At 57.9% G+C, this 14,923-nt stretch overlaps 1 protein-coding gene across 2 annotated transcripts; it reads left to right on the top strand.

Annotated features, from left to right (window-relative positions):
* The first annotated feature begins 10 nt into the window (after positions 1-10).
* On the top strand, positions 11-12,227 carry CUNH15orf59 (chromosome unknown C15orf59 homolog). 2 transcript variants are annotated; one of them, XM_021719004.1, is made up of 3 exons: positions 11-265; positions 1,253-1,375; positions 11,402-12,227. In XM_021719004.1, exons 2-3 carry the CDS (start codon positions 1,304-1,306, stop codon positions 12,125-12,127), a joined length of 798 nt encoding a protein of 265 aa, XP_021574679.1. In that variant the 5' UTR covers positions 11-265; positions 1,253-1,303; the 3' UTR covers positions 12,128-12,227. The 2 variants fall into 2 exon arrangements, with proteins under 2 accessions (XP_021574679.1, XP_008069119.1); XM_008070928.2 differs by having other exon boundaries at positions 182-265; positions 661-1,375.
* Positions 12,228-14,923: the final 2,696 nt, after the last annotated feature.

The following is a 14,923-nucleotide window of genomic DNA, read 5'->3' as shown; positions in this document are numbered from 1 at the left end:
AACCCGCCAGACCCTCGCTCATCCCCGACCCGGAGCCTGGCGAGGGTCGAAGGCTTTTCCTGCCCCTTTCCCTGGAGCTCGGAGACCCCGCCCCCTCCCACCGCCCAGATGTCTCCGGCCGTGGCTCGGGGGCCCTCCCTGAGGGCAGGGGCCGAAGGGTCCAGAGAGAGAAGCCCGCCCTAGGGAGACTTGGGGGCCCCCCAACCTCGTCTTGGGGCTTGGCCCCCGGCGCTGCTTGGAGGGGAGGCCGGCGCCCCCACCCTCGGTGAGTCCGGGAGTGGGGGAGGGATGGGGTCCGGAGGGAAGGCAGGGCTGGAGGAGGGAGGGTCTGCGGGATCGAGCGTGCCCTGGGGTCGCTGGGGGGGGGCTGGGTGGCTGGAGAGGCCTCTGGTGAACCAGTCGGGCCAGGCCTGGCTGGGGGTGGGAGGGAGCCGCGACCAGGGTGCCCCATAGCAGGCTGAGGACTTCTGCTTCTAAGCAGGGGCTCCCCCCTTTCTTTCTAGAGGAGGGGTGTGCCATTAGCCATCTGCCTCCACCACCCCTCTCCACAAAGAAAAAAATTCCTGTGAGGAAGGGTGCAGGCTGGGGAGAGGAGAGAGGCAGCGCACCGGCTGGTGCTGCAGCCTAGGAGGGCTGACGCCAGGCTTGCTCTCTCCGCAGGGGGCTGCCCTCTTCCCATCTGGCTCCCTGCCCAGAGCTGCCAAAGCTGGAGCCCCCTCCGCACCTGGAAGACCCTGGCCACCAGCCCTCTGCAGGTGTCAGTTGCATCCAGAGACCTCTGCTTTTGCAACTGCCTTGGAGTTGCCAGGGGATCGCTGTCCCCCTGCCCAAGGGCATCTCTTACCCGGTCCCTGCAGAGTCATTCTTTGCCTCTGAGTTCAGCTCAGGTGGAGATCAGCTCTGCACACCCACAGGCACCTCGAGGTCCCGGGGAGGCCACTCCTGGGACCCAAGGCCCCTCCCCCCGCTCTCCTGTGTCCTCACCTTGACCCCCTCTGCCATACTCTGTCTCTTTCTGGGTGTCCCATTCCCCTCCCAGAGGCAGAGGAGGCGGGGTGGCAGGGTCCAGGGGCTGGGGGAGGGCCGCCCAGGGCCAGGGTGGGCTGGGGGGCCGTTAAGATGTGGAGCCCTGCCCAGCCGAGGGGGGCTCCGTGGAGGCAGACGCGGCGTGTGCCTGGCTGGGGGGAGCATGGGCAGGCCTGCGGCCACGTGGTAAAGGATGAACATTCGGGGCGCCCCGGACCTCGGGCAGCCCAGTGACAACCCCAGTGGTGGTGGCGAGCGGGAGCGGATTCGACAGCGCATGAAGATGGTCATCGGGCAACTTGAGGGCATCCTGCGGGAGCTCAAGGAGGTGGCCAAAGAGCTGAGGGAGGTGAGTGGGGCAAGTGGGGGCCGGCTGGAGTGTGCAAAGCCTTGTGCACGTGTGTCACCCTGCTGGGTACCTCCTCTGCCCATATCAGCTCTGCTAGAAATTTCACCATGCCCAGGGCCGGTGGCGCCTTGGTGTGGGGTGGAGATGGCTTAGGACCGCAGCTCTGAGGTTGGCATTCAGGGCTGCCAAAGTGGCCAGCAGAGACTGAATCCTACCCCAGCTCCTTAATGGAGGAATGACACTAAGCTGACCCTTGTCCCCACCATCTGCCTCTCAGGCTCTGGTCTGGTCACAAGAGTCATCCCTGGGGGAGTATGGATGGCTCTTCCCAGACAGTGCCTGTGCTTGGGACCCAACCTCAAAGCATTCCACAGAGACCACATGGATGTCAAACCCTTGGTCCTGGGGAAATAATAAAGCCAGCTCTGCCTTCCCTGTACCAGGGTGATATTGGGTCTCGGAATGTCAGAGCTCCTGTATGTCTTGGCCGAGGTAGGAATCTCCTCCAGGGGGCTGCATCTTTGTCCCATAGTTCTGAATGTTTTTGCCAATGCTGGAAAGCCACAGAGAAGTGCTGGGATGTGTGTGTCCCTCTCTGTCGCTCTAAGTGGAGCCTGGTTTAATTACTGCTTCCCATATCGCTGGGGTAATGAGGTACACATGTCCCCAGCCCTGCCCCCTGGGCTGTGTTCGAGTCCAAAATGCATGACCAGCGTTCTGAGCCGCTAGCCTGAATCTGCCTGTGGGGTGCCATTATGCCAGCCAGGTGGGCTTTAGGCAAATTTCAGTTCCTTGTAAACAGGGTCCCTGCAGAGATGGCGGGGGAATGATTGAGCTGGAGTTATGGGCTCTGACTCTCCTGGCCAGCTGTGTGGGAGGAGGGGGCTCCAGGAGGGCTGAGGAGGTTGGATGATGGTGAGACCAGCTCCAGGCTGGCAAAGTGGCATTTCAGCTTGACTTGAGGAACAAGGAGCAGGGGTTGTCTGAAGGGTGCTGCGTTCAGAGTGTGGGGGCTTTAAGAATGTGGACAGGAGCCGAGGTTGGGCAGGGTGGTCCCTCTGCCTGGGGCTGGCCTCCTAGAGCCTGCCAGGAAATCTGGTCTTGGGTGGAAGTGATTGCTGCTTTGGGCAGACAGAAGCTGTGGCGCTCCTGCCCATGAACCGGGCTGGGCTAGGCTGAGCATCTCTGAGCAGTAGAATCTAGAGGTCAGAGGCCAGCTGCCCCTGAGCAGCCCCTCCCACTCCAACCTCATGGACCCAGAGGGCTGCAGTGCCCCCACAACCCATGTTATGTTAGATCGGGGGCATGGGAGCTGCCCAGATCCCAGGCTTGGTCAGGCATGGGATCCACACCCCAGCAGGTCCACCTGGAGGGAGCCAGGATTGGCTGTAAGCCTGGGAGACAGCTTTGCTCCAGCTCCGAGCCTGTTCCCAATCAAGCATTTTCCAGGAACCCACAACCCCTCTCCTCGCATCCAGACTGGAAAGGATCTCACAGGGTAAAGGGACAGGGCTGGTCTGGACTGGAAAGGATCTCACAGGGAGTCCAGACCAGCCCTGTCCCTTTACCTTGGAAGAAATTGAAACCTATAGAGGGCTAGGGGCTTGTCCAAGGTCACACAGCCTCCTGGTGGCAGAACTAAGGCTAGAACTCAGGTTCTAATGCCTATTCCGGGGTTTTGGCTGGTAAGCCCCTGGGTGGTCTCTTGCCATTTTGGCAGGGGCCTTCAAGAGATGATACGTCACTCTTATGATGGGGTGCTATAGCACTAGAACTGATTGCAGAGCTGTTCAATGTCCCCTCCGTCCCTTGTCACACTGACCCACTCTCGTGTCTCCAACAGCAGCGCTCCATGGGCAGCATGGCCCAGAGGCCTCAGCCAGGGCAGAGGGAGGAGTCCCCTTCCCAACACATACTGTAGGCCGTGTGCCTCTACCCAAGACTTTGGCAGGTTGCTACGGCAACCAGAGTCTACCCCGTATGCCACTGCCTGCCCACTGCCAATGGCACCCAGCTTGGGGATGAGGGGTGAGCCTCAGAGCTCCCTCATCCCCTGTAGGGTCTGGACATGGGGTGATGTGCAGAGGGGGGTGTGAGGAAAGAAGGCAGGAAGTCCAGGAAGAAGAGACGCCATAACTGACTTCTTGCGGAGGGGGATTGACCGGGGATGGGGTTACCAAACAGGGTACGAGGCCCTGGTTTGGAGCAAAGGGTTGCAACCTCCCTGTCCCCTGGAACCTGTGACTTTGACTCCTGGTCCTCCAGAGGGATGTAACACTAGGTCGCTTTTCATGGCATTTTCCCATCGGGGGCATGGACAGATGCAAGGTCGAGGGGGTGGCCAACCCTTGTTCCCTCCCTTGGGCGGCACCACAAACGGGTGCTCATCTCGAGCAGAGCACTTGGCTGGGGAGACAGGAGTCACCTTCAGGACATGGGGGGAGCACACGGGATGCTTGGCGAAGAGGCCAGGTCAGCAGAGAGGAAGGGCTCTAAGCTCACTCCCCTCCCCATCCTCCTCCTCCATTGGCTGTTCCCCTTCAGACCCCACTGGTCTCAGCAGACCCTTCCCATCCGCTTGAGCATACAGCCTGAAATTCACCGAAGGATGACAGGCTCTAGAGCCCCAGAGCCTCGGTTTGCTCATCTCTGAAATGGGGATGATGGTGATTCGTACCTCATTATGATCCTACAAGGCCTTGGTGCAGTAGGGGTGCCAGTGCCTACTCACCCTCCCAAACCCCGACTGGCTGTCGCTCCACCAGCAGCTCCCTGGGTGTTAGGAAGCAAGTTCTATCCCATGGGTGGGGAGGGTCGTTTAAAGGTTTAAGTGAAGGGAGGATTGTCAAAGTGTTTTGAAAGCTAAAATGGGCTTACAGAGGGCTAGGATGCTCAACCACTAATTAACCCTCATCTCTGCTGGGATCCCCAGTACTCTAGGAACCTGGGCCAGTCCCAGCGGGCTCTCAAAGTGCCTCAGAATTCTGTAGATCTTAATTTAGAGATGCAGCGCAGTTCCAGGGCTGTGAGCAGATGTCTCGGGTTCAAATTCGAGCTCGTCCCTCTCCCCAGCTGTGTGAACTTAGGAAAGTGACTTTACCTCTCTGTGCTTCTGTTTTCCCAGCTGTCAAAATGGGAATACCACCTGAGATGCCTCCTCTCCTACCCCCATCCCAGGGCTGTGGTCAGAATTAAATGAGATATACATCAAGGGCCTAGCAATGCTGGGCATGAAGCCGGCTCCGTATCTGTTAGATGTGACTGGTGGGTGATTCCAGCACTGGCCACTCCTTAGCGCCACACACGGCCTTGCTTTCTAGTCCCATCAACTTCTTAGCCATGACCAGAGAGGTCAGGTCCAGGTCCTGGCCTCCTGGCTGGGGCCCCTTTGTTTCTTTTGCAGCTGGTGGTCTCACCCCCTGCTGATGAGAAAAGGGCATAGAGAGTGATGGTGGTGGGGCTGAGAAAGGGGTCTCCAATCAGGCGGTGTTTGAACAAAGACCCAACAGGAGTGAGGGTCTCAGTGCCACACTGTCCAGGGACAGAGCGTGCCAGGCAGTGGGCTCAGCCCACGCCAAGGTCTTGAGGAGGAAGTGTGCTTGGCACATCCGGATGGGCAAGGAATTCTGCACAACTGGAGGGAAGGGAACAGGGAAGGTTGAGGAGAGAGCAGGGAGTTGGATTACATCTGTGCAAAGTTGGAGATTGCGTTTGTTCTCAGCAGAATCCTGCATGCTCTCCAGGAATCTCTGAGTCATGTTTCTGGGTGGGACACTGCTCCCCTTCTCTCCTTGTTACCCACCTATCGAGAGCTCCCAAGGGCAGGGTTAAGGGCCCTCGTCCTTGGCCCCTAGATGTCGACCTTACCTTGAGCAGATACTTGGCCTCCTTCTCCTTGGCTTCCCCTCCCCGAAGGTGTTGCTCAACATGGGGGCTCCGTGGTGACCCTGTGTCCCCCCTATAATCAGGGAATCTTGAGTGGATTGGAATTTAAGGGCACAGCCGCCCACTGAGGCACCCCAGGAAGATGGAGGGGCGGGGGCGTGACCTTTCCCCAGCCTAGGATGGCAGTGTTGGGTCCCCCCACTGATTTTCACATGGCATTCTGTTTTCTAGCCACCCAATGGGGCAGCCCCGTAGGCAAGGGGCTGCATACCAAGGTGCCAGGGAAAGCTACTGGCCATGAGATCAACGCAGCCCGGCCAGGGAGCAGCTGGAGCAGGGGAGGCTGGGGACCACGGAGCTGTGCCAAAGTGGGTCAGCTCCATCACCCGCAGCTCAGCAAGAACTGCGTGGATTTTTTTTCTTCTTATTTTTCTACTCGCCTCTCTTTCCTCCTTTTCCCCTTTGCCTTGGCCTCTGCCAGGCAGATTCACCCAAGTTCCCTGGCCAATTAGGCCAAATTGCAGGATGAGAGCCATGAATCACAGTCAGCCCTCTCCCACCTCCCCACCTCCACAGCCCCCCAGGAAGATAATAACGTAATCATAGAATTAAAAAATAATCAGTGGTCATAAATAATGCAGAATCCCCAGTTATGTAACCAACTGCCCGGGGAACTGGGAGGGAGGGAGAGAGGGAGGTATCCGCTTGTCAGGAGAGGTGAGGAAGGGGGCTGCGGGGGGGAGGGGAGGATGCTTGTTCTGGGACTCCCAGGTTGTCAGTCCTGTCTCCAGGACCTTCAGAAACACAGAAAGATTTTCCTTGGCAAGGGGGCTCAGTCAGGGCTGGAGGGAGGGCTGGGGGCAGGCGATACTGGGGGCTCCGGGACCATGAAACTTTCTCGAGAAGGGCCCCCAGCGATTTTCATTAAGCTCTCTGTTTCAGCACATCCATTCATTCAACAGCTGTGTTTGTCGAACGTGCAGATCCCTGCACTGAGCTGGGGGTACAGGGGTGGGGAAACAGACCCAGCCCCGCTCTTCACGGGGCTTCCTGTCTAGTGGGGAGACAGACATCCACCACATTGTAACGTATACGTGCAAAATTGAAGCAGTGATAAATATCATATAATATTTTAAGGTGAAATGCCAGGTGTGGTGGCTCATGCCTGTAATCCCAGCACTTTGGGAGGCCGAGGCAGGAAGACTGCTTAAGCCCAGAGGTTCGAGACCAGCCTAAACATCATAGTGAGACCACATCTTTACAAAAAAAAAAAAAAAATTAGCTGGGGCGTGGTGGCACATGCCTGTAGTTCAAGCTACTTGGAAGGCTGAGGCAAAAGGATCGCCTGAGCCCAGGAGGTAGAGATTGCAGTGAGCCGTGATCATACCACTGCACTCCAGGCTGGCTGACATAGTGAGACCCCGACTCAAAAATAAATAATATTTTAAAGAGAGGCACAGGGTGCTCTGGGAGAATTTCATAGGGAACCTGATGTCAGTTGAGGACCTGGGAAGGCATCCTTCTAAAAGTGATGCCAGAAGTGAGTAGGAAAGGAGGGAGGGCGTGTCAGGTGAGGCCCAGAGGCAGCCGGGAGCTCTGTGAAGTGTGTAGGGGTGGTGAGGAGGCAGTCTTGCAGGGCGGAGGCTGCTTGCTGGAGAGGAAAGGAGGGTGGTAGGGAGTTGTGTTTAGGAGGCTTGGGAGTTTGGGGAACATGAAAGGGCAGAGGGGCGCGTGGTCCTGTGGGCTACGTAGAAAGTTCCCTGGCCACAGCTCAAAGATGGAGCTGGAGAGGAAGTTGTGGTCAGTGGGAGGACTTGATGGACACAGGTTTTCGGCGAGGGAGGCCAAGGCTGTGACTCGACAGAGGTTGGGGACACTCCTAGGACAGGGCCTGCAGGTTCTGACAAAGCCCTCAGCCCTGCTCCTCCTAGCCAGTGCTCCCTCTGGGTCCCTCCAGCACAGGCCGCTCTTGGTCCTAAGGTGCCAGACCCAGGAGTCAGGACTAGACTTCTGGTCACTCAGCCCCCTCTGGCCTTGGAACTTCACCTTCCTGCCCGCGTGGGCATCGAGACGGGGCCAGCAGCCTCGCAGTCCCTCTGGGCTCGGAAGGTGCGTGATTCTGTGATTTTACGGCACTATTTCTCTCTCCATCCTCTCTCCTCCTCTCTTTCCTTCTGTGTATATAATTACTTCCGTGCGCTCCACGACAATCCCAAATTACATGTAGGCAAAATGATTATTAGATCTCAGGGAGAAATCACAGATTTCAAGACATGCAAAGCGGAGAGACCGGCAGCACCAGGCCTGCACCCCACCTGCCCTCCCCACTGGCCCCAGGAAGCAAGGCCCCAGGGAAGGGCCGTGACCGGGTCTGCAGACAGACCTAAGCCTTCATGGGAGGTGGGTGCCCTGGGCACATGGCTTTCCTTTCTGACCCTCACCTACGCCATTCAAGCAGTGGAACCTGTCCCACCTAATAAACGGGGCCACGTTTGCCTGGGAGCCTCATAGCCACTGACTTTTAGAACCTCTTCTGGTTGGATTCTGTCTCGAGGCACCCCTAACTTTAGGTGAAATAGGTATTACCTGTGGATCCCACTCTGTCGCCCAGGCTGGAGTGCAGTGGCTTACCGCAGTCTCAACCTCCTAGGCTCAGGTGACCTTCCACCTCTGCCTCCTGAGTAGCTGGGACTACAGGCACGCAACACCACGCCCGGCTAATTTTTTATTATTATTTTTTTGTACAGTTCTCACTTTCTTGTCCAGGCTGTGTGTACTGGGTTTCGAAAGGTCTAAGATAGCCCATTATTCTGCCCCAGGTACTGGAACTGATTCCCATTGGCTCTTGGGCCTGGTGTTGTGACGTGGCTACCTGCTAGCACCCATGGGTGCCAGTGGGTGTCAGCGGTCTGCCTTGTTCTACAGGCTTTCCAAAGTGCATTAAGCCATCAAATCCTCACAACAGCCCTGTCAAGTAAGTGTTACTAGAATTCTCCTCTAATGAAGAAGCTTAGGCACAGAGAAGTTGAGTCACTTGGCCAAGGACACACGGCTGGTAAGTAGTGAAGCCAGGGTCAGATCCCAGATCCGGCGCCAGAGCCCAGGTTCTTAAGTGTTTGGCTGTCCTGACTGTGCAGTTTGTTTGTTTGTTTGTTTGTTTATCTATTTATTTTGAGTAGGGATCTCACTCTGTCACCCAGTCTAAAGTGAGCTATGGTCCTGGCTACCACAGCCTTGAACTCCTGGGCTCAGGTGATCCTTCCACCTCAGCCTCCCAAGCAGCTGGGACTACATGCGCACACCACCACACCCAACTATTTTTTTGTTTTTAATAGAAACGAGGGCTCCATATGTTGCCCAGACTGGTCTCGAACTCCTAGGCTCAAGTGATCCTCCTGCCTCAGCTTCTCAAAGTGCTGGGATTACAAGTGTGAGCCACCATGCCTGCGCGACTGTGCAGTTTAAGGCACATTCATATCTATTAGGTTTTCTTCACTCTGACTTGAGCCCAGGAGGGGAGTGTCATTTTATTTTACAGGGCAAGAAACTGAGACTTGGCGAGGGGTACTAGTCTGCCTAGTGTATCTCAGCCAAGAAGTGGCAGACTTGGGACTCGAACGCTGGCCTCCCCTTCTCCCTTCCCTCCATATGTCCAGGGTAGAACCAGAGAGGGGCGTACTGATGAAGAAGAGGAAGAGCCGGAATGGCAAAGCCCTTGGGCAGGGGGCCAGCAGGGGCTTCTTGGCGGGTGAGTCCAGGCCTGAAGGCTCTGGGCTCTGGCTCTGTGCACCCTGGAACTTCCCTGCTTTGGGCCTGAGGCGTGATGGGCCTTGAGCTCCCTCGGCTGGCCTGGCCTCAGCTGACCCTGTGAGATCATAGCCCAGCCATCCAGCACCAGATTCCTGCAGGCATCCCCCCCACCCTCTGGCAGCTGCAGACTCTCTACAGCTCTGGCCTCTTCCAGGGAGGCTCCCTCGAGGGTGCAGCCAGGTGGCAGGGGCTTGAGTTGCTGTGTCTTCCCTGGCTTCAGTCTCCAGGGCTCTGGGTTCGTGGTTTTCACCGTCCGTCCCTGGACCAGCGGGAGCGTGTTAGATGGCGCCTCTCCAGCCTCACCCAGACCCGCAGAGTCAGAAACTGGAGAGTAAGTGGAGGCCCACTCGCTCCCGCCAGCCAGCCCTCCTGGGGAGCATGGTTGAGCCAGGGCTTCTGGGGGATGGGAGCGTCTCTGCACTAGAGCGGGACATCCTGGGGGAGCCCAGGAAGGGGGAGTCAGCTCGGAGTGTGGGGCCCTGTCCCAAGTCCATTGGCCATGGCAGCACTTCACAGGGGCTGCAGAGGTGGGGAGGTCAGCCTCTTGGGGGGCTAGTGCCTCAGCCTCCTCCTCTGTCGACTCAAGAGGTCATGATTTCCTGGGTGATAGGCCTGGCTCATAGTAGGTGCTCAGAGATGCCACTCATGTCCCCAGTGCCCCAGAGAGCCCTTTCTCTGCCTTCCTTGCGGTTCCTTGTGAAGTCCTGGGGAGGGCAATAGGGCTGGGATTGCCATACCCGCGAACGATGTTGAGGTCCAGAGATGTCCTGTGACTTGCCCAGAGACACACAGCAATGTCTAAGCTAGGCCTGGATCCCAGGTGTCCTGATGGCCCAGGTTTTCCGTAGGCCTCAGCCAAGAGGTTCCTCCATTACTGGCCTGGGACCATGTTGGTGGGACATCCTCAGCATCATCACCCAAAGCAGCTTCTTGAAGTCACTCCTGTAAACAGCATCCTAGGCTCTCAGAGGTGGATGGAACCTCGGAGGTAGACCAGGTCATCAGCCTCTCTGCTCACAGATGGAGCCACCCCGAGAGGGATAATGGCTGCCCAGGCCACCTTTGTCCAGCCCCCGCCTCCTGGCCAAGTGGCCTTCCCACGGACCCAGCCACCCCGGCTATCACTCCTGCTCTTGTTTCCTCTTTGCTTCGGGGCACTCACCACCTCCACTCCCCGCCAAGCCTCCGGCACATCCCTGGACAGCAGTAGGCCTCAGTAAATGCTCCTTGAATTAAGAACTTCATTAGTTCATTTATGAGTTGCCTGCTCAGACCCCAGGTAGAGAACGCTGGGGCGGGAGAGGGGTGCGCTGGGGACTGGCCCTGGCCCTGATGATGCACTGTGTGTCTCTGCGTCTCTGTTGCCCTGACTTCCGCCGCATCCGCTTTGCTCTCCTGGTTTTGTTTTTGGCTATAATCTCTCTCCCTTCCCTTGCTCTGCCCTCTCCATGTCTCTGGCTGGATCCCCTTCTCCCCCATCGTCTTCCTCCGTGGTTTACGTGTCGACGGTGGCCACCCAGGCAAGGGGTGTCCCGAGGCAGGGCCTCCCGTTTAAAGGCTGAGGGCTTCCCTGTACGTGGAGCAGAGCAGCGGGCGGCAACCTCCATGGCTGAGCTGCGCCCTGAAGCGTGGAGCACGCAGCTCCGGGCCTGGGATAGATGGCATCTTTATTGCTTATCAACTCATGCTCACTTTAGTTCTCCAACAAGCCAGGATTGATCTCTGCTCAGCAGTGGGTGGGAGAAGGGAAGGAGGAAGGAGGGTAAGAGGGGGGTGACTCAGCTAGGCCTTACACGTGGGCTTCTTGTCCCAAAGGGCAGGTGGAGACCTGTGAGTGATGCTCACTGGCTGGCTGCAGGGACTGGGCCAGGATGCTTTAGAAAGTCTGGGCAGTCGTCCTCATGGTCACCCCATGCCATTTCTTCTCTGGGGGGAAGGGTTACTCCCCTCTCCATGGAATGGGTTATGGAGTCCCTCAGCCCCTCTTAAACGGCCCCCTCTCAATTAAAGGCAGATCACGCCCTGATTGCTAGGGCTGCTCCCCAGAACTGTGACTGTGTTTGAGAGAGCAGCGTGTATAAATGGATGGGGTGCGGGGCTGGAAAGCAACCTCCCACCCTCAGGAGACGGGAGAGTGGTGAGCAGGCCTTTGGGAAGGGCCAGACAAGCTCTGTCCACCCTGGTCCCTGGGGGCTGGCCACTAGGCAGACACACCTGTGACCTCCAGGCCAGGGGTCCACCAGAGCGGGGCAGGGCAGAGGCACATTCACCCCCACAGGTGATGCCTGGCCCCGCTGGCCCCTCTCAGCTCCTGTCCCCTTCCCTGGCCAGGTGGTGAGCCAGATCGATAAGCTAACCTCAGACTTTGACTTCGAACTGGAGCCGGATGACTGGACCACGGCCACTGTGAGCAGCACCTCGAGCAGTGACAAGGCAGGTATGGGTGGCCCCTTCGACCTGGGCCACCTGGACTTCATGACAGCCGACATCCTCTCGGACAGCTGGGAGTTCTGCTCCTTCCTGGACGTCTCCACCCCCTCGGACTCCGTGGACGGTCCCGAGTCGACACGGTCAGGGGCTGGCCCTGACTACCGGCTCATGAATGGTGGCACACCCATCCCCAATGGGCCCCGCGTGGAGACCCCAGACTCCTCCAGCGAGGAGGCCTTTGGCGCTGGCCCCGCAGCCAAGAGCCAGCTGCCCCAGCGGACCCCAGGGACACGGGAGAGGGTGCGGTTCAGTGACAAAGTGCTCTACCACGCCCTGTGCTGTGACGACGAGGAGGGGGACGGCCAGGAGGAGGCAGAGGAGGAGGAGGCAGGCCTGACCCCTGAGTCCACCCACCCGGAGGCCCATGCGGGTCCCCACAAGCCCTCCTCAGCCCCCTACAAGCCAAGACGCTCTCCACTAACTGGCCGCCGCTCAGGCCCCACCTTGGCCCTGGAACAGACCCGAAGGGTCACAAGGAACAGCAGCACCCAGACGGTGTCAGACAAGAGTACGCAGACGGTGCTGCCCTACACGGCCACCAGACAGAAGGCCAGGGGGAAGAACTAGGGGCTGGGGAGGGGCTGGGGACAGTGGGCACATAGAGCTATAAATATATATATATATATATTTAAACAAATGCAGTCATAATAAAATTCAAAAATGCTAAGGATCCAGCCCCACAGGCTCCAAAGCTGTCATGGAGCTCATCTTAGTCACAGAGGTGTCCCCTGGCCTCCTCATCCCTGGGGATGTGGCCAGGACCACCCTCCCATCCTTCTCATGGCTGGGCTCTCATAGGGGATGTCTGTCAATGAGAAGGGAGGCTGATCCAGCCCCTGAACACTGTAGCGGAGTCTGGCTGTAGCCTGGGTCATAGCTTGGAGGGGACTTCTCTGCAGGAGGCAGCCTCTACAGAGAGCAGCGTCTGAGGCCAGGACTCACAATCAGGTGATTTGGAGCTCGTGGGGCTCAGGGCCCGGGGGTGGCATCCCTCAGGCCAGGCCCTGAGTCACCTACACCTGCCATGCTATGGGCCAAGGCAGGCTGTTTCTCTCCTTCCTGCAGGAAAATTGACCTGGAAATACACAGCCCCGCTCCCCTCCTTCCATCCTGGGGTTGCCTAGGACCTGAAGAAGGCCAGCTGCTCTCACGGGGAACCCCCATACCAGATGTCCGCAGAGCCCTGGGGTCAGGCTGGGCTAAGCAGGAATCTGTTTGGAGAGCCTGGACACCTCCATCCCCAGGCCTTCCGGCTTCTGTTCTCAGCCTGACTCCCAGACCACGACCAAAGCCTCCAGGCCATGCCTCAGCCAGCCCCCATGTGACCCCCAGCAGACCAGAGGTCTGGGTAGCAAAGCAGGTAGCCACCACCATTGGGCTGTGAGCAGGGCTGTGGACAGGCTCCCGGCCACCTTCACCAGGCGGCCCGCCTCAGGAGAGTCCCTGGCCCCACCCTGCCCCCGCGTCTTCCCACCCGGTCCTGAGCCCACCATCGTGGGTCTTGAAGAGAGATGAGGTAAGAGCCTAGGGGCACCAGAGCTACATGTGGATCATGGCCGGCACCGGGCCAGCATCTGACTGTCCCTGGGTAGTCGGGGTTAGGTCCCTATGCTGCCACTGAGCGGAATATACTTCATCGCATCATCTCGTGTAATCTTCACAATTACCCATCAAGACAGGAACTGTTATTATTCCCGTTTTTCAAGCAAGAAGACTGAGGTTCAGAGTGGTTAAGTGACTGGCCCAAAGTCACAAGCCTATGCCATGCTGCCTGCTATGAGCAAGTGGCTTCCAGACTATGTCTGGCTCTGCTTTAACTGCTGTGTGACCTTGGGCAGGACCATGTGCCTCTCTGAGCCCATTTACCTCATCTATAAAATGGGTTGATAGTCTTCACCTGCCTCGCCACCCGCTGTGGGGCTCCCGCGAGAAGGTGAACACAAGAGTACTTGAGAAACCTAGGGCCCTGGAAGTTCACAGTGGTCAGGATGGCCCAACCTGGATTTCCAGGGTCTTCCAAGGCAGAGGGGGCCGAAGTAGGATGGGAAAGATGCCACTCTGATCCAGCCGGGGACCATCCCGTCCCAGGGTGGCAAACACCACCTCATTCTCTCGCAGCAGCTCGAGGTCAGGAGATGGACGCAGCTTTTTGGTTTTGGGGGGGATTTTTTGTTTTTGTTTGTTGTTGCTGTTGTTTGTAGAGATGACGTCTTGCTATGTTGCCCAGGCTGGTCTTGAACTCCTGGGCTCAAGCAATCCTTCTGCATCAACCTCTCAATAGGCTGGAATTACAGACATGAGCCACCATGCCTGGACAAAGATTTTTTTTTTTGAGTTGGGGGTCTCACTCTGTCACCCAGGCTGGAGGACAGTGGTATGATCTCAGTCCACCTCCGCCTCAAAATCCTGGGCTCGGAATCTCCTTCTGCCTCAGCCTCCCAAGTAGCTGGGACTAAAGGTGTGCACCACCACACCCAGCTGATGGCACAGCTTGGTTTACCTCCCCGCAGGGAGGTGGTGCCAGGGACACAGCAAGGACATCACTGCATGGGGGTCTCCCTGCTGCACCTTTCACTAAGGCAGATTTACAGCCCACCAGAGTGTCGGCAGTGGGGCTTACAGCCTGGCAGCACCCATTCTTGGGCCTGAGGAGGGGCCCAGCCACAGGTTGGCAGCAAGATTGTGCTGGCTGGTCTGGGGTGGATGAGGGGGACACCATGAGGAGGAGGTGGCTGCCTGGGTTCTCTGCAGCACGAGGATTGCCCCTTGAGCCCAGATCAGAGCCCTGAAGAGTTGGTCCGGGGGCAGCCCTGATGTGGAAATCTGGGGACAGGTCGTCATGGCGGGCTCCACCCAGCTCAGGCCTGAGAGCTCCGGGGTCTGAGCACTTCAGCCCCAGGAGACCCTCAGGCGTGTGGTGCTGCTGATCTGATGGGTTTCTGGCTTAGAGAGTGAGTGCCAGAGGCTCCCTGGGGGAGGGGCCAGCTGGGTTCCGCCTGCAAGGTCCCTGACAGCAAGGAGAGGGTGGTCTCTGCCCAGGAATGGGCCCCTGGTTCTAAGGAGGGACACCTGGTTTTCCCTCTGAGACTATCTTTTTATCTCTCAAGGCAAGATCGTGTTTAGACTAAGAGTTTCTCATTTTTACAAGTCAGGGCAAAGAAACCTACAGAGTCGGTCCCATTTCACAGAGAAGAAAACTGAGGGTCAGTGCCAGGGCCTGCTGAGAGAGGGGATTGTCCTCTCCTGGGAGATTCCCCACCCTGCCCTGACTCTGTGTGACTGTGTGGTCATTGCTAACAATTACGACCTGCCACCCCACCTGGCTACCTGGGCCGTGGCAGGGGTATATCCTGGAAGAGGGGA

This window comes from Carlito syrichta, unplaced genomic scaffold (assembly GCF_000164805.1).
Source record: "Carlito syrichta isolate Samal-C Ts95f unplaced genomic scaffold, Tarsius_syrichta-2.0.1 Scaffold314063, whole genome shotgun sequence".
Classification (NCBI taxonomy): domain Eukaryota; kingdom Metazoa; phylum Chordata; class Mammalia; order Primates; family Tarsiidae; genus Carlito; species Carlito syrichta.
The sequence above is the reverse complement of the archived record's forward strand: the minus strand, read 5'-3'. Positions and strand labels throughout refer to the sequence as shown.